Below are 19,117 nucleotides of genomic sequence, written 5' to 3' on the forward strand. Positions count from 1 at the left end.
TTTTTTAAGGAGGTGCAATTCCACACATTAAAAATCACAGCACTTTGCACCTGACCACACCTTCAATTCCCTATGTGTTTCAACTCAACATAAACTGAGCAATAAAACCCTAATTTAATTCTTAGCCCTGCCCCATTTCAGGGCTAACAAAATATACTGTATGCATCTTATTTGCTTTAAACCCTGTCTACTGAGAATTCAAACAAAATGAAATAATTCAGGGAAAAACAGATAATCAGATATGAGATATCCAAGTCCAGTACCCCAAGTGAGCAGTGTGTACACATGCAGCAAACCTAGGTTCTTGTCCCAGGGGGAAAACATCAGACACATCGAATGCTTGTCACAGGGGGGTGTATTTATCACCATGTTCATGCATGTGTGTGCGTGTCAATGTGAGTGCGTGTCAGTATGGGCCCGTGACTCTCCCGCTGCCCTCTTCCAACCTTAGATGGTATATTATCAGCAGTTCAAAAAGGGAACTGACTTCACAGGTGTCATGAGCGGGTTGGACGGGGGTAGAGCATCTTGTTTGCAAAATATCCAGGAGAATTTGAGATAACCAGCTCCAAGGCTTGCCATCAGGGCACCAGATTCAAGAATAAGGAGATTGTTTTCTGTCAGGCTGACTGTGGAATTTGTGTCAGCCTTCAAGTCTTTGCCGTCTTCAAGGCAAGTCCCAAACAGGGGAATTTGTTGGACTATCTGCCGTAAATCGAGCTAGAAAACTTCCCCGAGGTCTTTCCATTTCATTATATAGTTCAAACTACAGACGGCCTGCAATACAGTGCAAGTATGGCATCCAGGTTGCCGTGTTGTTCACTAATCATCTGAGTCTGGGTGATCATGGCCCGGTTCAAACCTTATCTATCTCCAGGAAGCCTTACCATAGTCAAAACTGCCACCGAGATCTTACGTATTTCCTGATAGAACAAGTTGAAAAAAATTTGACCCCAACAGGTCCCAGTTTTAATATGGCGCCTGAATACATGTTATCTTTGAATTTTTCTTCCGTGCTCCAAGGCCGAGCGAGATTTGATTGACAGACACTGAAAGACCGCAGCTTGTCACTTGATGTGCGCCAGGGAAAAGGTAGCTCAATAAACAGATCAGGTTATGGTGTTTGCAGGGCTGTTTATAAAACCTTCTTTAACAATGGTGATAGTTAAATATTATAGTGTTAAATACCCCTTAATTATAGGGGAGTTTTTAGTAATCTGAATAATTTAAAGGATATGATGTGGTAGGTATATTTCATCATGTGACAAGCTTCTTATTGGAGCTCCAATAATAATATCCATCCATCCATTTTCTGACCCGCTTAATCCCTCATGAGGTCGCTGGTGTCTATCTCCAGCGTTCACTGGACGAGAGCCAGGGTACACCCTGGACAGGTTGCCAGTCTGTCACAATAATAATAATTATAATAATGCATTTGATTTAGAATGTCTTCTCAGAGTACCCAAGGACACTGCACAAATTCAACAATAAATTATGATCAAAACAAAACACATTAAAAAGTTACAATGAACAGACAATTACAGCGACTTTCCACATTTTACAGGAGAATGTCTTTGTGATGGGGTTGAGACTAGGATAACAGGGTTGAGGTTAGTAAAGGGCTTGAAGGGACAAATAGAGCCTTACATAAGACGGATTGTTTTTTTTTACCGCCAGATTAAGTGTATAAAACATATTATTAGCTTTGTATTTTGTATTATGTAACCACAAGGGGGTCAACAGATAGAAATTGTTAAAATGATAGTTTTATTAAAACACTGTGGAATTTTATGTGAATTGCTCAAATAAAACAAAGTGTGTGTGTGTAGAGCTTCTTGAGAGGTGTACTAAACTGCACCATGTCCTCATGCCAAAAATTACAAAAGTTTATTAGTTTACAAGCATAGAATTATGCTTGTAAACTAATAAGCTTATAGAAATCATGATAATATTAATCAAACAGTTTACTATTTGTATTAGTTTGCATCAGTGCCTGTGTGTGTGTGTGTGTGTGTGTGTGTGTGTGTGTGTGTGTGTGTGTGAATGCATGCATCTGCTTCTTATTTAATTGAATTTATCTTGTAAGTCTGTTCCACACCTCTTTTAAGACCTCCACATGGCACTTTGTCACCGGCTGTGGGGGTGTAATGAGTTCAAGGACATCGTCAAACAGGTACCAGTGAATATCATGTCAGTAGAATCAATAGAATCAATTTGACCTGGCATGGATTTGACCTGGACATGTGTTTTCTGTATCTTCAGAATGATGCCTAGATACAAATCATCATATTCGAGAATACACTATTTCCCAATCTGCTCTGAACTTTCCGACTAGATTTCCTTTTCTGGATCCCCCCTACTGGCAGGCTGTGGTAGAGCATTTTCCGTCTCGGCCAAAACTGAAAAACTGGGCCCTGAAGCACTTACACTCAAACTGCTTCCGTTTGTTGTACTAAGAAACAAAGTAGCTTTACCAAAAATAATGAGATACGGGACAACATCCAACCCAAGTGATCTGGTTCTAAATTAACTCTACAGAAACTTAGAATGCTTATTTTACAACCAGGAACTTGACAAAGTTCAGCATTAGGTTTGTCTATCATAGTTCTGCAAGTAACATTTCAGCATTGCAGGAAATACCTTTAAGTAATTTAACACAGTATTAGTACTTGCCACAAAAGTTGATTTACAAATGCCCTTGACCTATTTCACAAATAACTCATACAACTGGAAATGTCAACATGTCTTTATGACCCCTGACAATAATAGTTTATACCCCTTACATTAGATGGATGCATCACAGAGCTGACACACAGTGGTGGAAAGTTTCAATTAACCTAGACTTAGAGTCTAGAGTCCTTTTAAATAAATCCATCTTGACTGAAAGATGAACAGTTTTCCATAAAAGGCAGTGATGTAAAGAAGCTGAAGACAAAACATGATGTTGTTTAGAACTATGTCAATTGATTTCTTCCCAAATATTAAAATAAATAATTTGCTTTAATTGAGTAAATTGATGAACAATAAAACAATAAGAGGAGGACCAATGTTACAGTATAACAAACAGCGTCATGATTTCTGTTTTCCCATATGCTCTATAAAATATGCAACATTTCGTCATTTGCAATAAAAACATATATATTTTTAATAATATTTTAATAATTTTGTTTCTATGGTTGTGATTAAAATGATATGTTAATTTTAAAGTAGCCGCTGCATCTGATGCACAAGTAAACCCACACTGGTTGCTGATAATGATGCAGCGCCCTCTGACGGCCAATTAGAAACATTACATGGGTCTGAAAACCTGCGAAGTTGTTTTGCTTCTTTTCATTGTTAATATTAAAAATGTTGCAGAGCAACTCCACCTACAGGTTACTTTCTGTCAGTAAGGCTGAAGAGTTATTGATCTTTTTTCTCAGGCTTCAGATCAATTTCAATGACCCTAAACCAGCAATTAGGTTCTGCTCGGTCCAAACCAGCATCCACTGGTTTCTGGACTGCTCTGTTATATGACGAAAAAGATTCAAGCTTAACAAATACAAATTTGAGATACACATTTTAATTCATAGTTATGTTTCAAGAAAGTGAGTCTAAGACATTTATTGTCTTTGGATTTTCAACAGATAGTAGAGACGGTCGGTTCAAAAGTATTTTATCTTTTCAGCTTTGTTAGCGATGATATTAATGCTCTGAAATATTTTACCTTATCCAGGTTTCTTAGATTTTTGACCATAAAAACAGCCGTTATCAATTTCTCTCGTCAAAACTTGAAAGTAACACGTCAAGTAAAAACAAGTAAACACGAAAAACGTATAAATTTACAAGCTCAGAGCTCATTTTTTTGGTGGGGGAGGCACAGTCAAATGCAGATTTGTGGTAAAACATGCTGGATACATGTTTTCCTTTTCCCTTTTAAAAAAGTTAATGAAATATTTTATTTTTAGGCTTGTGCGCGTCAACTTGATATGAAGAATCTTCTTTCCATTGGTATGGATGGGCCAAATGTGAACTTCAAGTTCCTCAACGATTTCCAACAAGAACATGCTGAAGTACATGGAGGTCGGCAATTAATTACTTTGTTACAAAGTAGGCGATCTCACTGCCCTTGAGTTCAGAAGGGACTGCATAAGGTACCTCTCCAGAATTGTAAAGAGAGTGCAAGAAAAGAGCCTCTTAAAATGCCCAACTGTCAGGCAGCTAGGATGCATGGACCCTTCCATCATGAGCAAAGATCCAGAATGGTGCAAGGGACAAATGAGATCACTTGTTGAAAGATTTCTGCAGGACAGGCAGTTGTCAGGAGGGATTTCTGCTGGTGGGAATTTTATAGGGATAGTTTCATATAATCATTAAACAGCATTTTATGTCTGAAGTGTATCTACTTTGATCTTAAAGGCCCAGAAGAAGAATATTACCTTTAATGTTCTAGGAAATTGTTATCACTAGCTCATGGATGTCTTGTATGTTGTTTACTGTAGGTAGCATAGGTGGTGTTAGCTATTGTACATCCACACAATGGCTGAGAAGAATATTAGACCTTGTCAATTTTTTTTTTTTTGGAGTGGTTAGGTTTATGCTAAAATGTTTATATTGATATTCTCTACCAATGCAACGTCCAGAAAACGCAATTTAAGCTGATAAGATGTATTTACAGTGTTGTTGTTTACCCATTGTGGGGGATGATGTTGTGCAACAGTTTGACAGCTTTCTTTCTCTGCATGGCAAAAGTGATGAGTTCCTGCCCTTGATGAAGCAAACATCTGGCTTGATGCTTTTTTATTTTATATTTAAAAACATTTTTATATATGAAAAATAAAATCAATACATACTTTTTTTTTTACCCCACTTCTCGCCCATTGACAGCCAGAGATAGGCACCAGCACCCCTCACAACCCCACAAGGGACAGACGGGTTGGAAAATGGATGGATAAAAAAATTTAGGTGTTGGAATAAAAATGATTTGTGTTCTTTGAAAACATTTTTCAAATGCATTTTGATATTGAGTGCAAGGCAAGACAAATTTATTTGTACGCCACATTTCAGTACAAGGAAAATGCAGTGCTTTATATGATTAAAATATAGGAGAATAAAACAGAATAAAAGTTGGAGTAAAATGTAGAAACAAAATAAAACTTGGGAAAATAGAAACTAAAAGCAAATATTGAAAACTGTTTTTAATATTTGCTTTTAGTTTCTATTTTCCCATGTTTTATTTTGTTTCTACATTTTATTCCAACTTGCTTTTATTCTGTTTTATTTTCCTATATTTCAATCATGTAAAGCACTTTGCACTGTCTTTGTATTGAAATGTGCTATACAAATAAATTTGCCTTGCCTTGACATCCATATTGAATTTTTTTTGTGGTATCCCACCCACATACAGCTTGATGCTTTTCTTCATGGAACTCTCAAACAGTCTTTTACCGAGCTGCAGAGTTTCCTTCATCATCTCCTGCTCCTCTCTCATGGGGAAGCTACAGTAGAGAGAGGCTTCTCTGTTAATAGAGAAGTAGAAACTTGCAACATAAAAGAAGGAACTGTTGAGACACAGACTAGTCTGTGACCACGTTAGAGGATATCGGGGGGGGGGGGGGGGGGGGTTCTCAAAGTGCCTTTTACAAAACAACTAGTGACATCTGTAGCCTCAGGTAGGACCAGGTACAGGATCTACCTTGATGAGGAAAGACAACCCTAATCAGAGGACCTGAGTGGTCTGGAGGGTTGATGCAGCAACAACAGGTCTTTAATGTGTTTAGATGCTAAGCCATTCAGGGATTTATAGACCAACAGAAGTATCTTAAAGTCTAAACCTCTGAGCTACAGGGAGCCAGTGGAAGGACTTTAGAACCAGGTCGATGTTCTATCTTCCTGGCTTTAGTGAGAACACGAGCGGGATCGTTCTGGATCAGCTGCAGGTGTCTAATAGATTTTTTGGGGATCTATCTGTCCCCTTGTAATTAAATACCCGTTTTCATGCCAAAATATTTTTTTAACCTCTTAAACAAAGATAGACATGGTATTAAGTATTTAAATTTAAAGTAATACTAATTTTACATTTTAGAGACATAAAAAGACAACAAATAAACATTAAAGTACGGTTTATGGGTTGGGTTCTGCAATGTTATAAGATGAGTATAAAACTCATCTTTAGAACCAATCTCTGCTCAGAATGGTGATCTGCACCGCCTAATCTACTTTCAGCAGTTATCATCAGTTATTGCAACCACAAACGGCAGAAAATATGGTTAGATCGGCTCATTCTGAGTTTACTCTGCTCCTGTCAGGATGAGCTGCAGCACGTTATGAGGCGGAGGGATATTTCGGCATCACTTAGTTTAGAGCCCAAACAATCGACTTCACTTTCAGAAACAAGCCCAAAAAAAACTGCAACCTGCAACTCATGAAATTTACAAGCGACTTTAGAAAAAATAAGACCAAAGTCGCATAAAATAAGTGGGCTTCACAACAGTGAGCAATGTTTCTAAGTGTGTCGTATCACGCCGCCCCTCTGGTCGGGTAAAGAAATGTTACGGCAAATTCTACATTATAAAAAAGAAAAACATACTGAAAAGTCTCGCTCTCATGTCATGTTGAAAACATTCATCCTTCGAAATGTTGGCTACAGATGACGTGTTTTCTCTCTGGCCAGAAGTTCGATGGTAAATGATTGATTTTGACTTTGTAAAGTGCCTTGAGATGACATGTTTCATGAATTGGCGCTATATAAATAAAATCTTATTGAATTAAGTTGAATTAAATCCTCCCTCTTCAAGTAGGTAATCCAACAAAAGAGCCAATGGTGGATGATGAATCGGAAAGGTGAAAAAACTAATGTTTTTTCCACTTTTACCTGATGTATTGGAACATCCAACTGCCATGCACGTGAGCATTGTTGCTTCAACAATTGCTCTTGTGAATTTCACTGGTGAAGTCCTCTGGAAATCCGAAATAATTGTTGTTGATCGCAGCTGTGTACAACAGCTCCTATTGAATTAGCTTGTAGAGCGCAGTGCCTGGCCGCACAGAGACGTCACAGGATGTGATGTTGGGCGGCCATTATTGCCCAAATATGGGCAATAATGGCCGCCCCCATACACAGTGATTGAGACGACAATTTATGCTTTTATTTTCTCATTGATTAACGCTAAATTCATTAAATCACCATGGACGTATTGGTTTTAGGTATAGCTAATGATCCCCTGGTTTTTCCTTGTTGACTGGACTTCTCCTTTAATATGAACAGAATTATGATCATCTTTGTGCAGCTCAGGAACACAATCAGGCCCCCTAGATGTTTGATGAGCAATGTGACAGAAAAATGACAAGAGGAACAGTGACAGACATTATTTTTATTCTCTCTGACATCTTTAAAATGTAAATGGCTTGTACTTGTATTGCGCTTTAACTAGTCTGACGACCTCCAAAGCGCTTCACACTACAGTCATTCACACCCTGACGGTGGTGAGCTATGTTAGTAACTACAGCTGCCCTGGTAGACTGACAAAGGCGAGGCTGCCATGCACCGGCGCCACCGGGCCCTCTGACCACCGCCAGTAGGCAAAGTGTGTGTGAAGTGTCTTGCCCAAGGACACGACTATGATATATTTAAACAAGCAGGAGCATCTAAATATGTATACTCATGATCCTATCACAAACACAAAGTGAGGGTCCTATAATCATGGTTATTAATTAATATTAAAATTAATTCAGAAACTCTCAGTAAAAAATTTAGGAAACATGGAACTGAATCCTGTCTGTTTATAAACTGTAAGTATTGCAGCTCAGAATAATCAGAAAAACCTAAAAAAAAAACTCCAAACTCATGAACAGCTACTGTGTGCCTCTTAAATGTTTTCTAAATTCTGGTGTCTTAAATCAGGCTTTAAGTTAAAATCTCTAAATTTTTCACAATAAATATGAGATGCACTCAAAACACAGTTTTATAGCAAACATTTGATAAAATATATTAACTTCTAAATTTTTATTTTTTTGTGTTTAAAGCTTTCCAGATAACTTCCCTGAATCTGAGTATTTCATCTTTAAACAGATAAAGCCTTCTTCTCACAGATCCATGCGTTCTTTTCATCACAGCTCTCTGATCTCCATTCTCTGCCCTGGAGAGAAGTTACACACTGACCATCAACTGCAGGCTGCTGCTGTATCCAGGCTCTAAGGAAAAACATCTGTTAGATCAAGGCTGATAGATTTGTTTTCTACAAAGTTTAAGAAATAATGTGTCTCTCACTGATTGGTCAGTTCACTTCCATCAATCCATTTCCATTTCCCTCCTTCAGCTTTGAGACCAATCCAGTATCCTTGGATGCCTTCTATAACTGGACTCTGTGTTTTGACATAATCCTGAAGAGAACGTCAGAAAATCAGACAAATTAATTAAAATTTTCACATGACCTTCTGTTTGTAGATGCACTGTTAAAACTAATGAAGCATCCATCCTTAACATAAGAGGTAAGCTTTATTTAGTCAGTGTACATTTAGAGTATATTAAAGCTGTTCCGCAGTTCTCATTACCTTTTCTATTTGATCGAACACAACAGTCAAATCTGAGTTCTTCGTACTGCAATCCTCTCGTGCACCTTCCCAGTTTCTCTGATCAGACTCCTTAGCGTCATTATATGCATAACAGCTGGAAAATTGTTTTCCCCATCCTTTCTGGCAAGAAGTGCAACTTCTCCCTGAAACCAAAGTATTCAAATAGTAGTTATCATCCTTAATGATATCATTAGTTATTTTTGGACTTAGATGGTCTAAAATCTGAACATACCTTTATTTCCTTTAGGACAGTATTCATCAATACTCCACTGAGCTCGACTGACGTTCTGCTCATTCCAAGTTTTCTCCATAGTTTCTATTTGTTCTGTGAGGTTTTTCTTTTCTCTCCTCAGGTCTTGGTTTTCTGCAGTCAACGTGGTGATCTTGTTTTCTAAGGCAGTAGAAGTCGCAGTCAGGTTGTTGAACTGAACCTTCAGATTCTCATAATCTGAAGTGAATTTGTTGTTGAGTCTGGTCAGGTTTGATTTAAGCTCATTAAGTTCATTTCCAGTGCTCTCACGAACCGTTGCAACTAGAAAATAAAAATTACTTTATTAAATAAACTATTAATGGAAGTTTTTAATTTTTATTATTTGTTAGTGATTTAATACAGCAAAAGTTATTTCTTAAATCTATAGCTGACTGATAGGAATACTCCAACCTTTAAATTATTCACCAACAAGACAAAGTTTCAGCTAATTGAAATAGACGATGCGTTGATATTCCATTTTTGCTTTTTTTATGACCAAGATTGAACCCTATTACAAACCAACAAAGTTATAACCAAGTTATAAAACAGACTATATCTGAGGTTATACACAGGTAACCACATTCATGGCTTTGTTGTTTCATAGACTTACGGTAAACACAGACTCCAATGATGCTCAGGACCAAAAGGACACAGAGAATCCCAAAACAGCAAGCCAGCTGCTGATAGCGCCGACATTTTTCTGCTGCCTTGTCTAACAGAGGTCCTGCAGAGACGGAAACAAAAAAGATGATTTGATCTATTAATGTTTTAGATTTAACTTTTGGAAAATCTGGATTTTATTTTGCCAAATGCTCTCATTGGGCTTTCATGAAGAGTAAAGCAGCAATGCTGAATATATCTTTGGAAAAATCTATTGTCAAAATATTGTAGAGAGGAAACCATTTTTTAACATAATACGGGGCACTTTAATGTGCTCATTTACTTTATTTTATTTAAGTTAGCTTAAAATTACAAAAGGGAAGTAAAGCCTGTTCTTAACTAATTAAATAATACAAATAGCAAATCAGACTGTAGAGCAGGGGCACATTTAGAACATCAGAAAATAATAGAAGAAATCTTTATTTGTCAATGCAATTACACATTTGTCTTCTTCATTTAACACATCACTTAGAAAGCAGTGGGGAGCTTACAGCGCCCACGTACTTTCAGTCTTCTCAGAATGCGAGCACTGCTCTAACCATTAGGCTACCACTCCCCATTAGTTATTAGTAATAGCAAATTCCAGATGGATTACTGATATTTCAATCAGTGAGATCCATTTTAATTTATCTGCAGCTTTTTCATGAATAATTGTACTAACCTTGTCTATCGTGGCAGGCAGAATTTGTTTTTCTGCGATTGTATGTTGTTGTTTTTTCCCCTGTCACCATGCAATAAGAACCACATATAAAACAAGCTGGGCTTTGTCATTTAATGTCACATTTCCGTAAAGATCATTTAATGAAGACTGTCTCCCCACCCCGTGCATGGAGCTGTTGCGTAGCTGGAGAGCTCTTTCAGTGAAATACTGCTGGATCCTAGATGCTCTAGGAACTGCTCCCGCACGTCTTTCCTCCCGTCTGCTGTTAGACTTTATAATCTCTGCTGCAGTGCTTTAAGTGGGCCCGTATGGACTGGTACGCAGTGCCAGCACTTCTAAATTTTATCCCTTAGTGTACCTGGACTTTTTTCTATTGTGCAGCGTGTACTTTAACCTGCATCCCCGTCGACCTCTACACAGTTTACGGCTTGTAGCCTATTTGTTGATTTTCTTTTTTTTTAATTGTCTCATAAGAAATCCACTGCCTTGGCGCACAACGCTGTCTGTACATTCCAGTGGATGTAGGCGCTTCGCACGAGAGAGGAGAAGCGGAGGAAAATGATCACTGCTGTGATGTTCTCCTGGCTCCAAGAGGACTCAAAGACTGTTGCAACAAATAAAAGGAGTTATTAAAATCCTGAAAACAAGATTAAACTAATTGTCATGATTTAGGTTTTTGTTTGTTTATTTTGGACTTTTCTGGACTTTTCTTGGATCAGCCTTCACCTCTAAGCAATCATCCAATTAGCTCAGTCTCCCTCCAGCCCTCCACCACTGTGCTCTAGATCAGCTCCACCTGTTGCCACTAACTACAGTCAACTTGGCTCACCTGTCCACCTGCCTACAAATAAGCAACTCATCCCTGCCACAACGTCTTATCTCGTCTAGTGTGACGTGCCGTGCCTCTGCCAGTTCCTACGTGCTCAGCCAGCTGGACTCCCCTGATAAAAGCTGCCTGTGTCTGCATGCTGCATTTCTGCCTGTTTCGCTGTGCCCGTTCTGGTGGTTCTCCGGTCCACATCGCCTGTCCTGGTCTGTCATGACCTGCATCTTCTGGTCTCCTGCTCATCTCTGCCTGCCTGCACCTTCAGCCATTATTCATCTGTCAAGCCTGGTTCTGCTTGCCTGCCTCACCTGTCAATAACCATCCTCACAATAAACCTTTAAAAACGTAACTCTGTGTCCGGCTGAATATCAGCTTCACCAGGATTAATCAATACACTGATTTTGTATCAATGGTGCACATACTTACACACAAGATAACTGTTTTATCAATCAAGGAGGAAAAATGTCAAAGACAATAGATTTTAATTGGGATTAAAATGAAAAAACTACAATGAATAAAATGCAACAATGGGGAGTGTAATACAGAACCAGGGCTCATCCTATAAAGTGCTCTTAGAATAAGATTTATTCTATGTCCTATTTTCACATGTATTTGTTTAATGAAAACCCCTAAAAACACCACAAATGCCAGACTTTCCAGAAGTGACTGACCAATGTGATCCTGACAAGTTTTGTTTTCCTGAAGAAGATTCATTAGAAGGAGCTCATTAAAACCAAAGATCCTCAAAGTTTGCATGAATGGGGTTTAATGCTGCTGTTCAGAGTAAATCATTGTTGAATTAGTACAACTATAACAGGTTGAACGTGGGATCAATTGTCATGTATTTGTTACTTTTGCATTCATCATTTTTCATGTTTTTCATTTGTTCAAAGTTTTGTCGGTGGTAAGGAGACAACACGTCAATGTCCAGACCCGATAGCAGACACTGCAGCGTCTGTGCAGGTAGGCTATGTTTGTTTGGCATTTTCTCACTGGAGTGAAAATATCATTATACTTTGGGCTTGTTTTTCTCTAAAGTCACTTCCAACTTTCATGAGTCTGCAGCTGCGGTTTCTTGGGTTTGTGAACGTGAAGTTTTCAGGTTATCACGCTGCACAATAGGAGCTATCAGCGGGGGCTTAACCACCCATCCTCCCGGAGACAGACAACTATTTTACGAGCGGAAAATCCCCGGTGTGTGTAAATACCAGATAATTACAGCTTTGGATTGTTTTCATGGAGCAAGTCACTTGTTTCTCTCACAGTGATCTTGTGTGTGTGTGTGTGTGTGTGTGTGTTGCGATGACCTGCCGGCACTTTGCCTGACAGACAACTGTTAGGGCATAAATTACACATAAGAGAGCAGCTGCAGTAATAGTAATGCCAGTATGTGTGAGACTGCAAACTAACTAAACTAGAATTGCTTATGTGGTTTGTGCACCTGGGGTCTGTTCTTCGTACGTTGCTTAAAACATCCAAGATCAAATGACACATCCAAGATGATTTCATCCGGCTAATCATGATCCGGTTAATTGGGTTCTTCGAACACACCTGTTGTTTATGATTAGTATGGCTGGATTGAGTTATCTGAGACAACTGCGAGTTCATGCATTTGTTTAAAAGGGGAAATGTATCGATAGTAGAAACAATGATCAGCAGTGCTGCTATTGGCTGATCAGCATGGCCAAAGAACGCGCACAGTTTTTCTCCCAAGCAGAACAAGAGCTTTTAAAGGAAGGTTATGCCGAATTTGAGTCATTAATTAAAACGACAGGGAACACCTCAAATTCTGTTAAAGTCAGGAGAGAGGGCTGGCAAAAAGCAGCGGACAAATTAATGCGTAAATACTGTCCATGGTAGATGTTTCTATCACTTTCTACAGAATGTATTTTTGCTTTTTAATAATTTAATATTTACTTTTTTCTTTTATGTCAGAGCCTCCACGTCAGCCTCTAGAACATGGGGAAAAAAGTGAAATACAAGAATATTCTACAAAATGATAGCGTTTAATTATTATACTTTATTTTAAAAAGCCACTTCTTCCTGTTTTTTAAAAGCCACTGTTAAATGATGTGTTTGTCTGTTTATAACAGCCACCAAGAAAAAGGCTGATTAAAAAAAACAGGTTCTTTTTACTTTTGTTGCATTAGGCATGTTTCACCCTTTCTTTTTCTTTCACAAAATGACAAATAGTGCCATCTGTTCCCTATATAAACGGCTTTTCAACAAAAAAATAGTATTTTGACCTGAAAAAAAAACACAAATTAAGAGGAGAAATTCAACTCTGCAACTTGAAATAGAAAAAAATTGCACTAGAGATCGAGTTGCTTCAAAAGGACCTTCAGAGTAAATTCTAATACACCATTTGACAGTAGTGTTGCTGACTTTACATAACTATTTCTTATTGCAGGCAAAAGATGACTTGCTGCTCGCGAGCAGGCTTAAGTTTGCACACATGTTGCTATGACAGCAAGTCCAGGATGAGTATCGAAGAACCAAACGATCCAAGATCATGCCAAATCGTCAACAATCAAATCCAGCTAACTGAGTTAGCGACGTACAAAGAACGGACCCCTGGACTTTGAAGGTGGCTGCAGTGAACAAACATGTGTTTAACATTGATGTAAATAATAAGCTTGGGGATGTGTTTATGTTTTGGTTATATGTTTGGGCATAGTGAAGTATGATGGTGACTTGGCCAGTGGGATTTTAGATTTATTGGTGCATAAAAGTGCAAGTAATTTTAGTAAACTCTGCTAATGGACATGAGAATTAGATTAATTTAATTAATTCTTAATTGTTAAGAAATTCATGTGTGTTGTAAATATTGGGCATGTACTAACTGTAATATTCGTTTCTCTAAGGTTTTCACCTGAATGTTGTCTAAAGGACTGATCACTGAGAAGAAAAATCTTAACAAATAAAGAATGGAAATAGATTAAATTGCTCTATGTGAGTAATTCCAGCTAGACTCTCAATGTCATGGGTCCACCCCTTCAGCCCTAAAATAATTTAAAGCATAGGCCTGAAATAATATAGATTTTTTCTTTGCGGATTGAGCGGGTTTCTTCCTTGAGTTTGATCCATTTTGAGAGGACAGCGTCTCCTACCTTTCTACTAATACTGCTTTCTTTCCGCTCATTTTAAAGCCTCTACATTTCAACCAACGTTTAAGCTGTTCTACGCTGTGTTTCTTGATTAAAGCAGGATGTATTGAAGTTCCTGGGATGTCGTCATCTTCCAAAATGGTCAGTATTGTGGTTGTTGCCATTCTAATTTGCACTGTTCTTGTTTGCCCTAAACAGGGCTGTCTCTGGGAAAATGTGATGTCATTTGAAGAACGTCCCATTCCAAGACCTTATTTCTAGAATCATCCAACCCTTCAATAAATCTTTAAACTCATATCTTTGTGGTGTGGTCCTTGCTCATGAAGGGAAGTTAATATGTTAACGTAATTTTGAGAACAGGGCCACGCCTCAGCCACACTTGTGGTTGAGCTCAGCTCACTCATCTATCACAGTCTTACATTCTTTCGACCCCACCCTCCATTTCCCTCCTTTACCCTATTCTCATCCATATATCCTTCCTGTCATCCCTTCTTCTTAAATCCCTACTTCCTCATATTCTTTTTTTCTTCATTGCATGCTATCTGGGGGATCCCAAGTGTGCAAAGGATACCTTATCCAGAAGACGGTCCCTCCCAAGCCTTCCAAAGCCTCTCCCCAGATGACCTCTCTTCCAGAATCATCTAACCTTTCAACCCCTTCCTTTAATAGATCTTTAAACTCATATCTGTTTGGCATGGTCCTTGTTGGTAAAGAGGTATGGTACTCTCAGTTTTATCACTGGTTTTGCTGCTGTTTGCAAAATAATTTAGAGAAAAAAAAGCTCAAAAAACAAGTAAGCTTCAAACGGAACTGAAATGTTTCTTTTTGCATTATTTCCTCATTTTTCAGTTTCTTCCTGATGATAGTTCAGCTGAAATGTGTGCCCTTTAAATGGTAATTCTAAAGAAAATTAAGCCAGCTGTAGCAGAGTTTACACATAATGATTTTATTTTTGCATTTACTTGTTTTTAAAATCTTACCGTTTGTCTCAGGCGTTTGCTGAGCTTTTTGGTTTGATATCTTCACTTCATCGTACACAATGTCTTCCTCTGTTGTAGCTGAAAAAAGGTAAAGAACTTTATTTGTTACACAATGAATTTTATAATTTTTTTTTAATTAAGTGAATTATTTAATTACCTTTTTTACACTAAGTATATGTCAGTTTGTCTCGCAGGAAAACAAACAAAAAATATCTATTTTTGCACTTTATCACATTCCCCAACCTGAAAGCTACACACAGGGTAAAAGGTGAACATATAAATAATTCTAACAAATACCTTTAAAATACTTATCATGCTAAATTATCGGCACCTTGTAAGGGTTACCATTCCCTTCATCCAGGACTTGTTCACGTCTGGGGTCAGAAAAATAGGTCTTAACATCTCTGCAGACAACACACATCCTGCGCACAAACTGCTTAGACGATCAGGTCAGCACTACAGATTAGCTAAACCCAGCCGCCACAGTTTTCTTCCCCAAGACTGTCAATGTGACGATTATTAAACTGTCAGTACCCAGCTCAATGGCATGCTTGTTTGCTCCAATCCGACCATGTCTGCATCTTTTTTGGATATGTATAAATTCAAATTACACAAAAAATATTTCTATTTACCTTTTTGCATATTGTACTTAAAATGTCCTGTTGTATGAAGCAACTTGGCAATTAAACTTGATTGTAATTCTGACTCTAAAAAGGGCTTTTATGAGAAGAGACAATCCCACAGCATCACACATCCTTCATCTACCTACAGTGGCTATTAGGTACTTTTACATTATTTTTTTATTGGGCCAGACTCACCTGATTTGTTTGGCTTCTTGTATTTGACTAAAGCACACAATTCAAGTTAAAGTTTCAGTAGCAGATAGCAATCTAATACATATTGACATTTGAGATGATGGGATTGAAAAATATTTTCCTGACATGTATTGCAAGCAATCAGATGACATACAGATAGTTTTTAAAGGTTGCTATGAACACTGTGCAAACCCAAGATTCCCCTCTTTGCTCTGGTTCTCTGACAGTGAGCTGTTGGAGCAAGATACAAATGGTTCCTCAATTAATCATTTTTGTCACAGTTTAACTTACAAATATTTTTCACTAATGCTCCACATATAAACAGGTTTATGAGAATAGCTAATTTCCCTCTAACCTTTCCAAATGTATGGAGTTCAACAAATTAATTTAATGTTTTTTTTACATCTTTCCTACTATGGCAAGGAGTTGTTTGTCTTTTTATGTTTGTACGTCACAGGAGATGCAACTTGACATTTATTTTTTTGCCTCCAATTATGTTCCTCCAAAAATGTTTGTGTTGTTCACTAAACATTTACCACAAAGCCAAGTGAGAAGACAAATGTCCATGGCTGGCATGATATCACTTAGAGATCTCTGAGATATTCCACAGCAGTAATCAGGATCTCAGGATCTTGTAGACTACAGCAACCAACCAATCAAATAACAATTGCTTTCAACTCAAGTGAACATATCTTGAATCAACTTTAGGTAACTTAGATGGAGATGGTAAATATGATTAATAGTCTGTTTAAAAAAACGTCAGAAGGTTTGAACTTTTGTCTTATTTAAATTATGAAACCCAGGTCCATATTCAAATTAGATATGTCTTCCTCTTTTTATTTTATATTCTCAATTTTACAGTTACTGTGTACTTGTTTTGTTCCTCATTTTTCTGTCAACTCCTTTTTTTGTCTAAAAAATGGAAGTCTGTATTTCTTCCTCTGCAGCATGAATTGTTGCATGCAAAATAAAAAAAACCCAAAAGCTTCATCTAGTTACCCACGCTAAACAAATATGTTCTTACAGAGGTTCTTAAAGGAACAGATCAAGTGACTGTAAAGCAGAGTTGATTACTCTCTTCCTTTATGAAGAACCTGGGGTGATTAGCGTCTTGGACAAGTCCTTAGTTTGCTAAACTTTTTTCAACATATTTTATTAAAACTGAAAATTGTTTCATCTTTGAATTTTATTAACAATTAGTCTGTAAAGTGGTTTTGTCCTCATAATTCTCAAAGACACGTTCCAACAGCTCAACAAAAGCTGGTTGTTTCCTTCTTTTCCTGTTCATTAAGAAATTCTGTCAATTCTGTCAACAGCAAATCAGTAGGAAATAAACACACACAACAATGTTGTTACACACAACAATGATCACAAAACCACAAACAGAGACGGCTTCATGTTAGAGGAATTTTAAAAAAAAACATCAACACTAAACTCACCTCTTGGGGACTTTTTGCTTTTAACAACCACCGAAGCATACTGCACCTCATCCTCTGCCATCTCTACGGTCAGACTGTTGAAGGTTGAGTTGACAAAAGTACCACAAATATTGAGCAAGGGAGCATCATTAGGAGAAGTAGACGTGTTCTGTAACTCACACGTTTCTGTAATACTCTGACAATTTTTAACTTCTGCTATTTTAAAACTATGCAAATCAATTGCATCTTTGGGTGTTATAGAAAAAAAAAAACCCATCACACTATAGAGAGCTCTCATATTCTGAGAATGTCTGTACATAAAGCAATCAGGATTCAGTAAGTGGAGTCACATTTGTTCCTAGGGGGCAGTTATGGTATTTGGATTCTTTTTAAAAAAAAATTGTGATGCTGTACAAGAAGGGTTTGAAAGTTGTGGTCCCCAAAGAGGAAGAGCGTTTACTCCGTTTTCTTTTGTCATGGACCTTTACACAGATAAGTCACACCAGCTCCCAGTGGACAGAACAAAAGTTGATCTTCGACTTTGTCTTATCTCTGATAGTAGAATAAATAAATACATAGGATTGTTACCAACCTGGCCCATAGTTGGTAACAAAAAAATGGAGACTCCACAGACAAAACTTGGCTTGCTCCATTTTTTTATTTAACTAAAAATGGTCACTGTGAAAGGAAAAGAGGGTTAGGTCAATAGAGAAATATCTGTATGTCTTAAGTATGATATGAAAATAGGACCAATTAACCAAAAAACTGTGACTAAAAATATTTGTCAAACCAACGAGCGTCCCTATGACTGTGTTGAAGCCAGCTTTCTCCCCAGTCACACCCACTCCACAGGTGCAACTGGGTCTGTAATGAGCCAAACCAATTACCACAGAGAAGGAAAAACAAATAGGCCAATTAAAAGCTCTCAAGTCATCAAGGTCCTCATGTTAGAGAGAGAGACCAACAAAGCAATATTTGTGTTGGTTATTTGGTTTCCTGATTTTCTTTTACTTTGTGGGTAATGTCTGTGTAAACTTTGTCTCTTTTCTAGTGCAGTTGGGTGCTCATAGTGTGTTCTTTAGTATGTGTGTAATAGCTTTACAATTTTAACACGAGTTCTAAGACAACATCACAAGGTTCAACAGAACTAATCTCCAAGAATGATGGTGCTGATGCTAGCAGGTTCAGCCCAGACCCAACTCAGGTCAATGTGAGCTTAGCAAACTAGAGAGATTTAAAGCCAAAGCATATTTCAAATCAGCATCACGTGACTCTCTGAATGCATCAGAACTTATAAAGAATATTAATACAATGCGGCCATGCCATCAAATGCTCCAGCAGCAACTTTTTGTCACAATCCGTTGTTGAGTTTGTTTTGATTATTTGTGATTTCTGGGTAGATTTCTGTTTGACAGTTCTATTGTTTTTTGTTCAGCTCTAATAATGTTATTATCTTTTCTCTCCTTTTCTGCTTTACTTTTCCCTTTGTCTCAGCTGAAATTCATTCCTCTTTGATTAGCCCCTCTGCTTTGCTCTCATTTCTCCCACCTGCCTCATTGGATATAAACGTGGTGGATTGGTTTCATTTTGCTCTGTTACTATATTAAGCTCCTGTGTGTTTTGTTTGGGGCTAATGGTTTATTGTAGAGCTTTTCACAATATGACAAAAGGGATTTTCAGAATATGCTGTAACTGAACACAGAAGCCTTCTCATAGTCTTACCTAGTGATGGTGAGATGAAGCCTCATGAGGCATTGAACCACTTGAGCCAACTGGTTCGAGAAAGGGTTCATTTCTTGAAGCTTCATGTGCACACAAAACCACCTACTGGCCAGGTGTATAATCAC

The 19,117-nt window shown here is 37.8% G+C and overlaps 1 protein-coding gene across 2 annotated transcripts; it reads right to left on the reverse strand.

The window, feature by feature from the left end:
- Positions 1-7,436: 7,436 nt before the first annotated feature.
- Positions 7,437-17,363, reverse strand: LOC105922843 (killer cell lectin-like receptor subfamily B member 1B allele A). Of its 2 annotated transcripts, none has more exons than XM_036135417.1 (7): positions 17,292-17,363; positions 15,038-15,115; positions 9,414-9,527; positions 8,786-8,944; positions 8,533-8,696; positions 8,249-8,361; positions 7,437-8,172 (listed from the first exon to the last, which is right to left on the reverse strand). In XM_036135417.1, the coding sequence occupies exons 1-7, from the start codon at positions 17,350-17,352 to the stop codon at positions 8,043-8,045; spliced, it is 819 nt and encodes a 272-aa protein (XP_035991310.1). In that variant the 5' UTR covers positions 17,353-17,363; the 3' UTR covers positions 7,437-8,042. The 2 variants fall into 2 exon arrangements, with proteins under 2 accessions (XP_035991310.1, XP_035991309.1); XM_036135416.1 differs by having other exon boundaries at positions 8,786-9,085.
- Between the last annotated feature and the right edge of the window lie 1,754 nt (positions 17,364-19,117).

This window comes from Fundulus heteroclitus, chromosome 3, assembly GCF_011125445.2.
Source record: "Fundulus heteroclitus isolate FHET01 chromosome 3, MU-UCD_Fhet_4.1, whole genome shotgun sequence".
Lineage (NCBI taxonomy): Eukaryota > Metazoa > Chordata > Actinopteri > Cyprinodontiformes > Fundulidae > Fundulus > Fundulus heteroclitus.

What these genes read in the sequence shown, in the direction of transcription:
- LOC105922843 (XM_036135416.1), bottom strand. Translation starts at nt 17,352, where the DNA reads ATGGCAGAGGATGAGGTGCAGTATGCTTCGGTGGTTGTTAAAAGCAAA. An exon ending in AAGCAAAAAGTCCCCAAGAG is followed by an intron (nt 15,116 to 17,291) that starts GTGAGTTTAGTG and finishes ACCTTTTTTCAG; the next exon opens with CTACAACAGAGGAAGACATT. An exon ending in GCAAACGCCTGAGACAAACG is followed by an intron (nt 9,528 to 15,037) that starts GTAAGATTTTAA and finishes CCGTCTCTGCAG; the next exon opens with GACCTCTGTTAGACAAGGCA.